This window comes from Nicotiana tabacum, chromosome 11 (assembly GCF_000715075.1).
Source record: "Nicotiana tabacum cultivar K326 chromosome 11, ASM71507v2, whole genome shotgun sequence".
In the NCBI taxonomy this organism is placed as follows: domain Eukaryota; kingdom Viridiplantae; phylum Streptophyta; class Magnoliopsida; order Solanales; family Solanaceae; genus Nicotiana; species Nicotiana tabacum.
Window position 1 is genome coordinate 83,264,922 of NC_134090.1, and position 16,936 is coordinate 83,281,857.

The 16,936-nt window shown below is 38.2% G+C and overlaps 1 protein-coding gene and 1 non-coding gene across 3 annotated transcripts; one reads left to right on the top strand and one right to left on the bottom strand.

Annotated features, from left to right (window-relative positions):
- Window positions 1-343: 343 nt before the first annotated feature.
- Window positions 344-16,209, bottom strand: LOC107813670 (uncharacterized). 2 transcript variants are annotated; one of them, XM_075225266.1, is made up of 14 exons: window positions 16,052-16,208; window positions 15,746-15,893; window positions 15,340-15,494; window positions 15,147-15,234; window positions 14,700-14,848; window positions 8,214-8,360; window positions 8,037-8,144; window positions 7,750-7,861; window positions 6,864-7,007; window positions 6,707-6,744; window positions 6,529-6,621; window positions 4,152-4,235; window positions 2,515-2,664; window positions 344-727 (listed from the first exon to the last, which is right to left on the bottom strand). In XM_075225266.1, exons 1-14 carry the CDS (start codon window positions 16,118-16,120, stop codon window positions 581-583), a joined length of 1,632 nt encoding a protein of 543 aa, XP_075081367.1. In that variant the 5' UTR covers window positions 16,121-16,208; the 3' UTR covers window positions 344-580. The 2 variants fall into 2 exon arrangements, with proteins under 2 accessions (XP_075081367.1, XP_075081368.1); XM_075225267.1 differs by lacking the exons at window positions 344-727; window positions 2,515-2,664 and adding an exon at window positions 2,751-2,914 and having other exon boundaries at window positions 16,052-16,209.
- Window positions 16,210-16,260: 51 nt separating this feature from the next.
- TRNAC-GCA (transfer RNA cysteine (anticodon GCA)) lies at window positions 16,261-16,332 on the top strand. Its single transcript has one exon. It is a non-coding gene; the product is annotated as a tRNA-Cys (tRNA).
- Window positions 16,333-16,936: the final 604 nt, after the last annotated feature.

Genomic DNA, 16,936 nt, shown 5'->3' on the forward strand with positions numbered 1-16,936 from the left:
GGAAACTGATTGTGCATGCACCTATGATTCTAGTTGTCATAGCCTGATAGTCTTGTACGAAAATTCAGCATTGCTATTCAATCACATAATTTCAAAAGGTATTTGGAAACCTAGAAAATCAGCGGGACTCAACTAACTGGACAATACAAAGCAGATGTTCGAAATTGATTCCTTTAGAAGTAAAATGCGGTAAATGAACATGTTATTCTTTTTATTGCTGGTAGTTAGTCTGACATTGTCTCCTTATTAATTTTGATTTTTCATTAAAGAAAAAGTTGAAGCCAAACAGAAACTGACAGCACCAGGTTTCCTAATTAGTCCCCTCATGGTTCAAGAAATCAGCTAAGAACAAGGAAAAAGCCTGCATGGATTAATATACTTCATGATGACATGTCTTATTGGTGTCAGTCAAATCCAATCCTGAACTGTATAAAAAATGCAATGAGAACAGCAAGATCCTAAGGGCACCATATATAAATTTTTTGTTTGATTGTCTAAAGGCACAAAATCTAATCTAATAAAAGGAAAAAAAGGGGGAGGTCAGGGAAGAAAGGTGAGATATAAGATATAAATACTCGATTTAAAAGTCATGGAAGAGCATGAGAGCATCGTCAAGATTCATTAGGGAGGATTCCAAAGTAATCCGGACTTTTCTTAGGCGGTTGTATCTGTTGTGCAGTTCACTGTGCAGTTCCTTTACCAGCTTCTCTCTGGGCATCTGAAGAATCTGGCACACATGACAACAGTTAAGATATTAGAGCATGTGAATCCAATAATAGTCAATGAAGGGGAAGGTAAATGCAAGAGAGCTTTTTCATATATGAAGGAGATTTCCAGTTCATGCAAGAACGGTGATTTTAGCCGACATTCCTTTTAGCATTAATTTTTTCGTGGATTTCTACTTCAGACAAGAAAAATAAAAGGGAAAAGAACTTGCACAATTCCTTCAAGAACCTTTCCTAACTATGGTCCAAACCATAGATGTAGCAACCGAAGTGGTGGTCGTGACAATAATGAAGTTAATGGCAAGACATAGGAACAAACAAAAAAGAAAAAAGTTTTGCAACTTGACCTCAACATGAGACCAAGGCAATGTGAAGCTGAGGTTGGCCTAAACCTAATTCACTCAACTCTACCCCTCAGGGGTAGGAAAACCCAACTGTAACTCTGAAGTTGAAACCATATGACATTCTCACATTCTGTGAAATCAAAGCAACAGACAATTTGTATTTAAGGCCCAGTCTTCCACATGCGGCGCAATAGATCAGTCCTTCCGCTCGAGGGAAAGCAAAAAGTAAAATGGTCCAATCCTCACCCCGTTACGTCAACTTTCTACAGCCTCTCCAAATAACATATGTAGCTTAGAATTTCCCTAGATACTTGTATTCTTTCTTGACATGCATGTTTACATGACCGAATGCTATCATTTCAATATCAGACTACCCCACTATATTTGAATTATTACTTTAGCCTAATGATTTCCCATGTCTGCAATAATTTGCCCCATCTACCAGATTTCAAACACGAATCAAATGGATCGCTTATTATTTCCTTTCTTATTCCTTTATTTGTTAATCTTCCATCATGATTGACGGAAACAGGAAATGACAAGTTCTTTTCCAGTATATCATTCTTGATATTGTGTTTGAAAACTTAATCTGCCCGGCAACCGAAAAAAGTGGAAGAACCACAACTATGTTTAAAGTCGCAGAATAGACAACTAATTCACATTCAAGTTGCATTCAACGTAAACGGTTCATGCCTCAAAGTGGAATTAGAAAGACTGTTTTGTTCCCTTTGAACTCCTTTTTGGTTTGTGTCAGTCTCTAGACACACTAATTCTTAGCCAATTGATATGTATGTCTTACACAATCAAAAGAAGAACTTCGTTGTCAGTCAATCATCTTTCATTAGAAGATACAGAACCTAAAATGAAGGATGGTCCCAAATGCATATTGTTCAACAACAAACCCAGCGTAATCCTGGGGTCTAGGGAGGGTAGTATGTACGCATACCTTACCCCTACCTTGAGAAGGTAGAAAAGTTGTTTCCGATAGACCCTCGACTCGGGAAAGAAAAAAGATAAAAAGGGTAAAAAGGCTCAGGAAGGATAAAAAGGAAGGTGTAACAACAAGCAGCAACACCAACAAACCAATCAGAAAACTGAAGCGAAAGAAACAACAAGTAATAACAGAAATATAAGAATAAGACAATATAATACTAACACTAAGTAGTGCACTAAAACTACTGGTATGAACAAGGCAAACACTCGGCTACCTAACCTTCTACCCTAATCCTCGACCTCCACACCTTCCTACCAAGGGTCATGTCCTCGGTAAAAAATGCATACTGTTCGACAATCATAAAATAACTAATTATTTGGTTCATTAATATAGACATTATCTGTCAACCTACACTTGCAGAGTTCATTAAAATAGAAGATAAACGAAAAATAACAAAATAACGTGCAATAGACAGAAGAAGAACATTGATAGGTGAGCTCTGTAAACAAACCTCTTTTTCCTGTTCTTGCTCATGTGTTATTCTCAATCTCAAATTAAGGGCAGCATGGTACATTTCATCTAGAACATGTTCCCAAAGAGATTGCTTATTAATTTTCCACAGTATGAATTCTGATTGCCTTGCTCCACGTGCAATAACTTTCTGGAGTGAATGGGGGAATATCATTAGTATGTGTTAGAAGCTTTGTTCAATGCAATCTCTCTCTCTCTCTCTATATATATATATATATGTGTGTGTGTGTGTGTGTGTGTGTGTGTATGCATGTGCTTGCATGTCTTACAAAGAAAAGAAGAATAACCAGCTTTCTTCAATATAAGTCGCAGTTGGAAAATAAAACAATTTCGAGCTTGTCATTTTGATTTGTATTTTGTCCCTCTTGACATATTATGTCCTGCAAGTGCAAGCCCATTAGGGGGTTTGAAACACCTTCAACTTTCTATATCTTAGAACGAAAAGCATATTAAAGCTTGAGTTAAGATTTTAGATCAGAAGGCTCCTTAACAACTGATTATCTAATGTAGCACAGGAGGGCAACAAGGAGAAATTCCCCGTTGCATAAGTGGGTATTTATGCTATCTCATGCAGCTACTTATTGTATCCTTTGTTGACCTTCTGACCTTAGTTGATTGTGAGATTTATTGGCGCTGTGTGAAGGTTCACTATTATCCACCTTCCTTTTCTTGCTTCACTATGGATGGAGACCTTAAAAGATGTGAGGGAATTGCTGCTGAAGCAAGGATGTGTCTAGTTAGTAGCAATGTTTCTGCTTATAGAAAGAAAGCCAGCAGGAAGAAGCAACCATTCTCCTGTACTTCTGATGAATCAGAATGATCGTCACGCCCTAGATTCTTGAGATTTTAAACAACTGATAGATTTTCTTATTGAGAAGCTTAACAATTCACCCGCTTTGCATAATCGGGTAATTTTGCTGGGTTAGAGAGTTCACGGTCTAATTTAAGCCCCCCCCCCCCCCCAAAAAAAAAAAACACACACACACACACAAAGAGTTTTGTGTATGGATCTCTACTGCGAAGCACAGAATCAACAAAGTTGTGCACAGTATCTGGAACTTCCAAAGGATACTCTTTCTATAAGTACTTCCAAAGGATATTTTTGCTGCTTAAATAAAGATCTTTTTTTTAGCTCTATGAATTTCAGGGTATGCACCAGGTGTCTAGAAATGTCTCATTTTGATCAGCGAAATACAAAATTTTACTTTCAAAAAGAACAAATTATCTCGTGGATTACGTGAGACGAGAATAGATTAGCAAGAGCACCTCCCCTGGAATGCATCCTGAGATCGGAAACATACTCAAATCAATCCCCACCATGGGATAGATCAGAGTAAGGCATGTTACTATTTAGCAAGACATAAGATATACTTTATAGCATGTAAAAAGACAGCACTTACCCTCCCTTCATATTGGCTTTAGCTATCTTAAGATGCAGAAGCAAGCCAAATATGCCTTTTTGCTGCTTCCATGACATTGGCATAAGACAGCAAGAAAATCCACAAAATAATTTCGAGATATTTTTTATTCTACTCTCAAAGGTCTTCAATTTTAAGGAAGCATTCCAAACAGGAGATTTTCTTCTTCTATTACAACAGAAGCCCAGAAATATATTACCTTCATCTCCAAGTAGTCATCTTTCCACAGCTTAAATAGAATCTTGGCTGCATCTTTCTTTTCAACAAATGTGGTATCTGAAATCTGAAAAGAAAACAGTATTGTAAGATTGCTTTCATCTCATTTATCAACAAATTGTAGCGTGCAAAAAGAAAACCTTCAATCACCCAAATATTCTGTAAAAACTCAAACAAGAAAGCACTTCAACATTGTTCTTATATGATGCATACTTTCTCAGGAGCCTCTACATGTCAGCAATAATTTCAATGGAACACAGTTATTTCCAGAAATATCAGATCCAAACCCCTTATCTCTCTATATATCTAGATTTCAAATATATATATATAAGGTTTTGCCAACCTACTACATGGCCATCGTAGGTTAGCATTGTACCCACGATTCTCCAAAATACCCCTGTTAGTACATTAAATATAAGGGTTTTTCTGTCTTTAACCCAACTTTCTTCAGCTTTGTGAGTTGCAATTTGCTACAGCCATTCCTCCTTTTTTTAAAGTAAAGATATATACTGAAAAGGTACCAAGATGGTATAGAAAAAGTTACAGGTCATAACTGCAGCTCTCACTCCAACATACTACATGTTTTCACCTAACAAGTGTAAAAATTCCGAACACTGATCCATCTTATCTAAGGTATTACTATGACACCAAAAATACAAGTTCTTGATACATTTGTTTTTGACCCTAGGTATCTGCAGCCTCCTCCCCTCTACAGCCATCCATCTTCAAGTATGTGGGAGAAAACAAATTGAACTTTGGCAGATGGTTGAACTCCAGCAGCCAAAGGAAACAAGGATGGGCAACAGGACAAACACGGAAATGGCAGCGCTAGGATCTGAGAATCCAAATAGCTTTTCCGAGCTGCCCCACTTTTGGCTGAACTAAAAGCTCCCCAGAACTGATGAAGCCACACAATAATGTTTCGCAAAAACAAAAAAAAAAAAAAGAAATCAGTAACTTTTGCCATTGAAACATATTTTCTAACAGTTGATGCAAAATTCGGTTTTACTCACAATTAGAAATTGGAAATCCTCCCGTTTGACAGAAAAGTTGCAGTTCGTTGGAAACAATTGGTAGTCCAGTCTTAACAAGAGCTATTGAATTTGTGTATGAAGGCTTGAGGGTGGCTGGTGGTTTTTGTTGGAGTCCTCTGTGATTGGTACTGGCTGCTTGGAGGTGTTGTTTGGGCAGAAAAATAGTGTTTGCGTATGGAGGTAGCTGTGAGCTCTCTTAAGGTGATGAGATAAGGAATGCCTTGTGGTGGTTTATTCGTGGTGGAGAGGGCTGTCGGGTGGTGATGGGGCAACAGTGGTGACTGTTGTTCAAGGAGAGGGTGAACTGAAATGGACTCCAGATGATGCAGGGGAGAGGGAATGAACTGGGGTAATTCAAAAAAGACAAAAATGCCATATACTTAATGAGTTGGCAGGGACATTTAAAGAAATAAAAAAATGGGGAGAGTGCTATCCTACTACACTCTTCCTTATTTAAAAAAAAAAGAAAAGAAAAAAGAAACACTCAAATCTTCTAATCTGTTCAATTTTTACTTATTCCCTTCATACTTCTAATGATTTTTATTGTTAGCTTCAGTTTTGTGAAATGTGTTGCTACATTTGGGGACTAAATGTTTTGAAGGCCTACATTAAAACTTACATTTGCTAGAGTAAATTACAATTTAGAGAACCAAAGAGATATAAACTCCCAGTTCCTGCACTAAGCAATGCATATTTCTGGGTGAAGTGAACTTGGCATTTTGATAATAAAATAAAGCTTTTGAATAAAAAAAATAGGAGAAAACTGAAATGATAGTCATCAATTAAAGTTGATAGCAAACAAATAAACCAGTTTCAACGAAAAAATATAGCTATCTATGCCTAATGATTTCACTGAAGTACTTTTCGTCCCTCAACAACATTAGCTGGACTTGATAATAGATGTTTTAAGGACTAAAAAGAAACAGGGAAGACAACCCATGATAAACAAGATCTGGCAAGTACAGAGCAGCCTCATTGCCATTTATTTATTTATTTATTTCTCTCATAAAGGAGGTGTCTGGACCCGCTTGTGGGCACCTTGAATGTTTCACCGCGTAACTGCTACCTCTTACTAGTGACGTACCAGGTGACTCCGTCAACCAAAGCTTAGGCAGATGGGGAAAAATCACATAGAGTTTTTTTGTCTCTACTGAGATTTCAACCTGGTCTCTGATGGTTTTCACCCACTTCATTGACCTCTACGCTACATCCTTGAGTGCCCCCATTGCTACTTATGTAGCGAACGATTCGTAGAAATCTAGCATGGGTAATGAGTTCAAATTAAGTTGCCTTTAAATCAACATACATTCAGCAAGTCTGTGATACCTTATCAGTTTCAAGAAGACGATCAGCTTTTGACAGTAATCTGAACATCCTGTAGGCCTCCCTTCCATACCTTTTTAATACAATGCATTCCACCTGCAAGTTATAGCATATTGAGATGAAATAAGCCAGATTTTAGCAAATTGAAACAGTAACCTTGGTCTATAAGTTTGTAACCAACCTCTTCAATGCGAGCCTGTTCAATAATGTTCTTCAAATCTGTAGACACATAACTATCAGTCGTTATAATGGAAATCAAACACCAGCATCCACAAGGTATTGGACTTTGCTCAAGATTATATTACAATGAAAAGTCAAGTATGGATAGATATGCTTACCTACACTATAAGTTTCATCTATTGCCATCAATGGGGTTTCACATCCTAATTCAACAAGGGAAGCTCTGATACGCTCCAAATCCATACCAAGACCACCATCCCTCTTTATCACCTCATCATAAATAGCATTTATGGACTGAGGAACTGCAAATAATGATTTCAGATTTCAGTGAAAAAATATAATGACCAACACATTTAGAAGGTGGGATAAAAGAGTCGTGAAATTTAAAGCCAAAGATAACACTACAATGAAACAGCTAAAACATGAATATGATATTCATCAACACAAATTGCTACCTTTCACAAAAACAAACCAAATGCAAATTTTTGGCACAATATCTTAAGCAAGTACACAAATGTAAACTGTACAGGCCACGGCTTTTACTCAATTACAGACCTTATCATACAGAAATTACTCAACTACAGAAAAGTATAGAAGCAAGCATGCCACTGTTGTGCATGTCTCTGAAAAGGGTCTATAAGGCTCAGGCTCCAGTCTAGAAAGTTATCCATATATGAGTAAATGATTCAACATGAATGTACCATCACAATAAAAACTCAAGATGTTAAAGCCTCAAAAGCAAGGCCGAAGATTAAAGTTGGCAGGGTTTCTATTTTATGAAGAAAAGTTGGTGAACATTGTAGATGTGAAATATCATGTCTTTTTATGTCATGATGCTGGCAATCCCTCATCTCAAACATATACATATGCATCAGTTGTCACCATGCACCCGCCCATAGTTGAGCATATTATCATCCAAATCTTCTTCTTCCTTTTTTTTTTGACAAATGCAAACTTTAGTTTCTATTTATCTGTTAGTAATATCAGCAAGAGGTCAAAGACATGTTTCAAATTAATTGACCGGTAAATGAAATCCACACTCACCTGAGTTATCAATTCTCACTTTAGTCTCAGAATGTCTACTCAACTCCAGGGTCGCAGCAAGCACAATGGCAGCATCATTGTTGACACGTACTTTCACATTTGCAACGCAAGCCTACAATCCATACAGTTTGATAATAGCTGTGATTCTAGCAAGGCATGTTTGGGATTCTAAGGAGATTTCAATTCTACTGTTTTCTTTGATGGTTTAACGGTTTTTGTGAAATAACCTAACAATGACACTAATTTGAATGTATTGGTACTCCATCACAAGAAGTTGACAGACCAACCTTGTGCCTTAAGCGGCGAATAAACTCTTCAAAATTGGCACGCCAGAGTACTTTATTTTCATCTGTAGCCAGCAGTTCTGTGTTTGACTCTAAATTATCTTGCTTCCGCTAAAATCACAAAATAATAGATCAGCCGACTAGCAAAATAGATATCTATAATGAAAATGTTATACCAACCTTTGTGCCAAGAGTCACAACCGTATTCTTTTTGTCCGTTGTTTCCACAGAAGCCTCGTTCCAGGTGACTGTTTCAACTAAGAATCTCATGGATTCCATTGGAGCTGCTGCTGCCAAGGCTCGTTGTTCAATGGTTTGTTTTACAATCTGTTTTCATCAGTAAATACAAAATCAAGAACATGAACGGTAAAATACCAACTTAGATAACTTTTTCTGCACTATATTTTGTTATCCAACTTACAAGGATGCTAATACTGGTAGCAGCATTCTTCTTATTAAAAAAGGAAGCAGCATCTCTTTGTTGATTTGAAAGAACGCTTCATGATTGCCCAAAAATTCTATAGATATAACCTACATTCCTTTCTTGAATCCCTATGCTAGTACTCCCTGCATTACTATTTGTAGGACAGTGTTTGACTGAGGATTTAATGTCATTTTTAGAACGAAGAAGATGCCCGAAGAGTGGAGGTGGAGCACGATGGTTCCTCTATACAAGAACAAGGGTAATATCCAAAATTGCAATAACTATCGAGGTATCAAGCTGCTTAGCCATACTATGAAAGTCTAGGAGAGAGTGGTAGAGCTAAGGGTGAGGAAGAGGGTGTCTATTTTCTAGAACCAGTTTGGGTTTATGCCGTGGCGTTCGACTACAGAAGCCATCCACCATGTTAGGAGATTGATGGAGTAGTTTAGGGAGAGAAAGAAGGACTTGCATATGATGTTCATCGACTTAGAAAAGGCGTACGATAAAGTTCCAAGAGAGGTTTTGTGGAGATGTTTGGAGGCTAGAGGTATTCCTGTTGCCTACATTAGGTTGATTAAGGACATGTATGATGGAGTAAAGACCCGAGTGAGGACGGTGGGTGGGGACTCAGATGATTTTCCGCTTTTTTTTTATAAGGTAAATTGTATTAATCAAAAGGGAGAGAACTCCCGTATACAGGAAGTATACCAAAAAGTAGAGAATTTACATCAGAACATGATTCTCTACAAAAGACGCCCAATCTTCTATACAAGTAGGGGCTATATGAGTGCACCAAAAAGCGATCAAAGATAAAAGACTATTCTTAAGATGTGAAAAAGGAGACTCAATCCCCTCAAAAGCTCTCCTATTTCTCTCCCCCCAAACAACTATCCACATGAGAACCAACGGGGCAAACTTCCACGCCTTTTGCTTTCTTCTTCTACGGAAACCTGCCCAACTATATAACATTTCCTTTACGGTGATTGGCATCACCCATTGAAAACCAAAAAGGTTCAGGATCACCCTCCACAAAGCCGAGGACACAGGGCAATGCAACAAAAGATGATCAACTTCTTCCCTGAGCTTTTACACATGTAGCACCAACTAACAAGTGTAATTTCTCTCTTTCGCAGATTCTCAGCAGTCAAAATTACTCCCCTCGCCGCTAGCCATGCAAAAAAGCACACCTTCGTGGGCGCCTTAAGAATCCAGATCGAGGAGTATGGAAAAGAGGCCTCATTTCTCACCAACATACTCTGGTAAAAGGACTTTACGATGAACAAATCATCGCCATGCAAACCCCATCTCCAAGAATCACAAGATGGCTGGGGCCTGTCTTGCCCATATAGCAGTGTCAATAAATCTTGGAGCTCTGCAATCTTCCAATCTTGCATGTTCCTTCTAAATGAGAGGTCTCATACTATCCCCCCTTCATGCCCCTTACGAATTTGTTGGACCATCAATTCTTTCTGGTTTGAAACTCTGAAGACGTGGGAGAAGGAGACCCTCAGAGTATCCTCTCCACACCACCTATGATTCCAAAAGTTTATTCTCCTTCCATCTCCCACCCTGTAAGTGACGTTACCACTGAAGGATTCCCAATTCTTCATGATACTCCTCCACATGCCACACCCAAAAGGTGTTGTGATTGTCTTGGTCCTCCAACCCCCTCCCGTGGAATCGAACTTTTCTACGATGACCTCCCTCCATAGAGCATGCTCTTCTACCCCGAATCTCCACAGCCATTTCCCCAACAAAGCTCTGTTGAATACCCTAAGATCTTTTACTCCAAGTCCACCCCATTTCTTTGGGGAAGTGACTGTCTGCCAATTCACTAGATGATACTTTCTAGTTCCATCCGCCGCATCCCAAAGAAAATTCCTTTGAAGCCGCTCCAGTTTTTCTGTGATGCTCACAGGAGCTTGCAACAGGGACAGGTAATAGGAGGACATACTCGATAAAGTGCTTTTGATAAGCACTTCCTTTCCGCCTTTTGACAAGTATCGTTTCTTAGGGGTGTGCATTCGAATCGGTTTATCGATAAATCGAATCGATTATTTGTTATCGGTTTATCGATTTATCGATTTCGATTTCGAAATTTTCCTTATCGAGTTATCGATTTCGATTTTGTCCTCTTCAGTTATCGGTTTATCAATAAACCGATAAGACCAACTTTTTTTCGTTATCGGTTTTTGTTAGAATTGTACCGAGTTAGTCAAGCTTTTAAGGTTCCAATCGATAGCCAAAAAAGAACCAATCTATTTTCTTCCAAATCGACCGTCTCAAACTGATACAACTCTACATATGCCTTCCTCCATCACCTTCTTCATCTCTGACTATAAGTTCTCTCTTCTCCGTCGTTCTATTTTCTCATTCTCCTTTTGATCTTCTTTCACGGACTTTTCATGTACAACTCTCATGGCTTCCTCAACTTCTTTTAATTTTCTTTCCCTTACACCACAAACTTTTCTTATACATAGGCCTACGGAGAGATAACAATACAAAAAAGACCAACTTTTTTTTATACTGCTGGAGTATTGGTGGCATACATTTGATCTCTTACTTTAGTTTCGTTGCATGTGCTTGTTGACACAATTTTTATGTTATAAACGATGTTCGTCTTATTTTAGCTTCTTTTTGTCCATATTAGTTAGGCATGTTTATAGCGATATACTTTCCGTGGAATCCCACAAATTTTCTTATTGGTGTAATCGATAAGCCCCAAAAATCGATAAATCGAAATCGAAAAAATCAAAACCTTATTGAAACGATAACGATAGGCATATGTATAAATCGATAATCGATAAGTAATTATCGATAAGGGTCAAAATCGAATCGATAAATCGTATGCACCCCCCTACCGTTTCTGCCAACCTGCTAATCTTTTTTCAACCCTTTCGATCACTGGATTCCAAACCGTAGTATCCTTATGCGAAGCGCCTAATGGGAGATCCAGGTAAGTAGTGGGAAGGGAGCCCACCTTACATCTAAGAACATAAGACAAAGCATCAATGTTAGCAACCTAACCCATAGGGAAAATTTCACACTTGCCGAGGTTGATTTTGAGACCTGATACTATCTGAAACCACTGCAGGACCTGTTTCAGATAGGTCAACTGATCCATATCGGCATCACAGAAAACCAGGGTGTCATCCGCAAAAAACAAATGAGAGACTCTTCGGGCACTGGGCACCCCGATCGGAGCTGAGAATCCTCTCAAGAAGCCTCTGCCCGCCGCACGATCCATCATTTTACTCAGAGCATCCATCACTAGAATGAATAGCATGGGGGATAGGGGGTCTCTTTGCCTGAGACCCCTGGAGTTGTCAAAGAAACCACACGGGCTACCATTAACCAGGACAGAAAATCTAAATGAGGAAATGCAGAACTTGATCCATCCTCTCCATCTTGCCCCAAACCCCATCCGCAGCATAATGAAATCCAGGAACTCTCAATTGACATGGTCGAAAGCCTTCTCAAGGTCCAACTTGCATAGTAAGCCGAGATCTCTATTTTTCCTTCTGGAGTCTACAAGTTCATTTGCCACTAAAGCTGCATCCAGGATCTGCCTACCTTCCACAAACGCATTCTGAGAGGACGAAACGGGCATGTCAAGAACCTTCTTGAGTCTGTTGGAAAGCACTTTAAATGTTGACGATTTTCCGCTTATGATGGGGTTGCATCAGGGGTCGGTAATCAGCCCTTTTTTCCTCTGACAATGGACGTACTGACGCGCCACATCCAATGGGAGGTGCCGTGGTGCATGCTATTTGCAGATGATATTGTATTGATTGACGAGATGCGAGGCGGTGTGAACGCGCAATTAGAGGTATCGAGGCAGACTCTGGAATCTAAAGGTTTCAAGCTGAGCAGGACCAAGACAGAATACTTGGAGAGTAAGTTCAGTGGCGAGACTCGAGGAGGGGAAGGGAAGGTGAGGCTGGACTCGCAGGTCATCCCTAAGAGAGGTAGTTTTAAGTACCTTGGGTCTGTTATTCAGGGGGATGGGGAGATTGATGAAGATGTCACACATCGTATTGGAGCGGGATGGATGGAATGGAGACTCGCTTCCGGTGTTTTGTGTGACAAGAAGGTGCCACCGAAACTTAAGGGTAATTTCTACAGAGTGGTGGTAAGACCAACGATGTTGTATGGGGCTGAGTGTTGGCCAGTCAAGATCGCTCATGTCCAGAAGATGAAAGTAGCAAAGATGAGGATGTTGAGATGGATTTGCAGGCACACCAGGTTAGATAGGATCAGAAATGAAGTTATTCGCGATAAGGTGGGTGTGGCCCCTATTGAGGACAAGATGTAGGAAACGCGACTTAGGTGGTTTGATCATGTGAGAAGGAGGAGCACAGACGTCCCGGTGAGGAGGTGTGAGAGGTTGACATTGGAGGGCCTACGAAGAGGTAGAGGTAGGCCAAAGAAGAGGTGGAGAGAGGTAATTACGCAAGACATGGCGCAACCTCAGCTGACCGAGGACATGACCCTTGATAGAAGGTATGGAGGTCGAGGATTAGGGTAGTAGAGCAGGTAGTCTAGAGTGTTCATAACAGTAGTATTGGCACACAGTCTCACTTTTTGTTAGTAGTAGGTTCTTATAACTAATCGTTGTTTTCTTTCATTGTTGATCACCTTACTATCTTGTTGTTTTTATTCTGCTTTTATATGGCTTTTTGGTACTGTCCCTTCTTGTCTATATTTCCATTAATGTGGTGCTTATACTTTCCTGAGCCGAGGGTCTATTGGAAACAACCTCTTTATCCTCACAAGGTAGGGGTAAGGTCTGTGTACACACTACCCTCCCCAGACCCCACAGTGTGGGAATACTGGGTATGTTGTTGTTGTTGTTGTTTGACTGAGGATGGCATTTAAAATATTATTTTTTACTTATGTATTATTAGTGGCAATGGACAAAATATTAAAGTACTAGTTGAAAATTTAGTTTGACAGTGAAAATAGCACACCAAAGTCTAAAACTTTGACTTTATGGATTTGAATTTTTGGAAGTTGTTAAAGTTGGATAGAAATAGAATTGTGTCAAACATTTTGGAATGATCCAAAATCGAAAGAGTGCCATATAATTGAAACAACTGGAGCATTTGTTTTACACTGTGAACAGTGCTATCAAAGGTGAAAAGTACAAAAAAGTTCTAAGGTCCGTTGGGGCTTTAAGTGAAAATTGCAAATGAAATGTGGGCTTTAATGGGGAAAGGTGCAAGAAAAATACAAATACTTATGTGTAGTCTAAGACTAATAACTATAAGTATGAATAACAAACATATGGACAAGGAAATTGAAAAAAATTGCAATAAAGTGAAATATCAATTTTCTAGTGTCGCTTCCTTAAGATTACACTCATTAGCAAGGAAAAGTATGTCTTAGTGCCTTGATGACGACATTGAAGCGCCCGCTAAGTAAGGGCGAAGTGCTCAACATGTTTTGTGCCTCACTTCAGGGCATAAGCACGCTTTAAGAGCGTCTTTGACAGCACTGACTGTGAATCTTGTCTCCTATCTCTTTTTCTTGTTTATTGTCATTTTCTGTGACTTCAACATGCATTCCTCAGTTTCAAATGATAAATGAAAGTACACTATAAAATATTGATGAAGCTTAAATTTAATCTTTTTTTTCGAAAGCTGCTTAAAAATACTCCAATTATGACTGACCTTTTCCAATTGTAGATAGGCTCTTATTGGGAAGAAAATTATGTCTTGTAAATAAATAATTTATGGAAAAACATATATGGTACTGACATAGCCTTTGCCCTAAGACACTTATGAGTTTAAGTAAAACAGTCAAGAATTGAACCAAACTTCTTAGCCAATTAGACAAGGAACTCCTCAATTTGTTATGTTTTATTGTCCATCATAGCAAAAGCTTCAATGACTTGTTGTAAACTTGTACATGAGAGTGATATGGGAATATCTAGTTTTAAACTCAGACGGTTCGACCTCTCGTAAGAAGATTTGCTGGTTAATAGAAGAACAGAGAAGTATGCTATTGCTCGCAAAAATCACCATGACATTTACTTGCAATCTATGATTAACAGTGCCAAAGCACATGCTGAATTAAGAAGTTCTTAATCTTAAGAAGAAAAGCAACGATTGCACAAATTTCTAGAGTTAAATTAAAAATGCAGCGGAAAACCAACATCACATGGAGTCATCAGGTCTTTCATGGAAAACAGTATTGAAAAGAAGTTGTCATCATCATAATAAACTTTGACACCAGAGTACCTTGGCAGATTTAGCACCTTGTTTCTTTGCAGCAGTTTCGTCTTCAGCTGGTGGACCAAGAAATGGTTCAGGGGCAGGACAGCGTTCCACGAATCGAGCGTTAACTAGCTTGTTGAAGTTATCTCGTGCAGCTTCAGCGCTAGAATCTCCTGGATAGTGACGAGGACCTCTTAAAGTAAGAAAGATGTTTAGGATATGCAGCTTCAGCTTTTAGAAGATTGACAACCCAACTTTTGTTGCTTCAGGTTCAAGTAATCATAATCAAGAAACAAATAAAAATGCAAATTGTGGTTATGAAATAGAACAGGAGTGCCTGCTGTTTGAATTATGCAATAGCTTCCGGTGATCATAAAGCTCAAAAGTTGCTTTACGTACGAAGAACATAGATGTCTATAATCAGAGTTTACAAGACACACTAGAAAACTACAGAAAGGATAATTCTTTCACCTTGATTTGATGTCTGCTTGAATCTATCTATAATTTGGTTGAGTGAAAGCCTACCATGTTGAAGCAAACCTTCAAAAATCTCTTCACACTAGAAAACAAACAAACAAACACATTCAATACCATAAACATAAAATATAATCAGCTCGAAGTACGGCAACAGAAATTAAAACCAAACGATAACCATGAAACTCACTTCTTTTCCGATTTCTTTTCCGCCCTCTTTTCCTACTTTTTCTCCGAGTACCTCAGACACAATCTCTAAAAACTTAGGGAACCTCAATTTATGGATTATGTTGTCAAATAATGCCATGTAGTTTGTAATAACTTTTGGTGCCTCCCCAAATGCACCTAAATGGCAATCAATATATCAGATATCAAGTAACTTCTCATTATCTATCCTCAAATTTTAAAGAGTTTTCAGTTATATACATTGTGAGTATAAAGAATTTTTTTAAACTATCAGGTCACCAAAGGATATCTACAGATAAAAGTGGCCTGACCGTGTAAAAAATCCTTACATGATGGTGTATATAAATTAATTGAAAAGGCTACTAATTTGTAATATGAGAAAGTAGTACTATTGGCATTAGTGACAGTACCTTCTTGTTGAACTGCAAAGGCTTGAACACAATTGTGATGAATAAGAACAAGTAAACAGTTCCTAACATTCTCTCTGCTAAGCTCTGTGAAACGTACAATTTGTGCTAATGATTGAGTTCCTCGTTGCAACAGACACTCGCAAACTTTCTGCAAAAATTATCAGAAGATGAATTAGAAATCAACAAATTGATTTTAGTTAAATTGAAAAGCATCTACAAAGTTTGTGCATAAGAGGATAGAGTAACCCTAAAAGGGAAGAAAAATTAAAACATAGAAATCTTTAGACATAGGTCTTAGGTTTTTACAGCATTAAGATCGCCGAAGTAAGAAGAGATGAGATAAACAGCGAGTTTGATGCCGTGCGGTGACACCATTGCGGCCCACTCTGCTTCTCTACTGACAGAGAGGAGAGCGATAGGGAGAGAGAGCGTGACAGAAGAAACGGAGGCGGGAAGAAGTGATGGGTTGAAAGTGATGAAAACGAATATAAAAATAGAGGGTTTACTAACGTCAAGGGTCCATAGCTCAGTGGTAGAGCATTTGACTGCAGATCAAGAGGTCACCGGTTCGAACCCGGTTGGGCCCTTTTACTTTGTTATAGTATTATTTTTCATCTATTTTACTTGTTACTGGTTTTTACTGTTACTTGTTACTGTTATGTTGTTGTTCCTTGTTGTGGTTGGTTATTAGTAATACTTTAGAAATATATTTTTACTTTTTAAAGAACGAAAAAGTTTTGCTTACTATTATTATGCGAGTTAGTTTTGACATTTTAGCGTACTACTTTTATTCTTATTTCACATTTTATATTACATATAATATATAAATTCCCACATAATTATGCATGTAGTATTTACGAGAAAATTATTAATAGCAACCAAATATTGTATATTTGTTGAGAATATTAAATCCCATCAAGCTCCTCGAAACACAAATATGGCATCAAGCCAAACCTTACATTTTTTAGCCGACAAGAATCCTCATTGATTAAGAAAGATATTTTGTGGAATAAATAGATTGACAAAGAATTACTAAACCTCCCTCGAAGCCATGAAGTCTCAGAACTCTTATTCCAAGAACCAGTGATAATTTGAGATTGAACTATTTTAATTTTTGGCTTTACAAAAAATTCAAACACAATTAAATTGATACGGAACATTTTTTGTAAAGCCAAAAATTAAAATTAAATA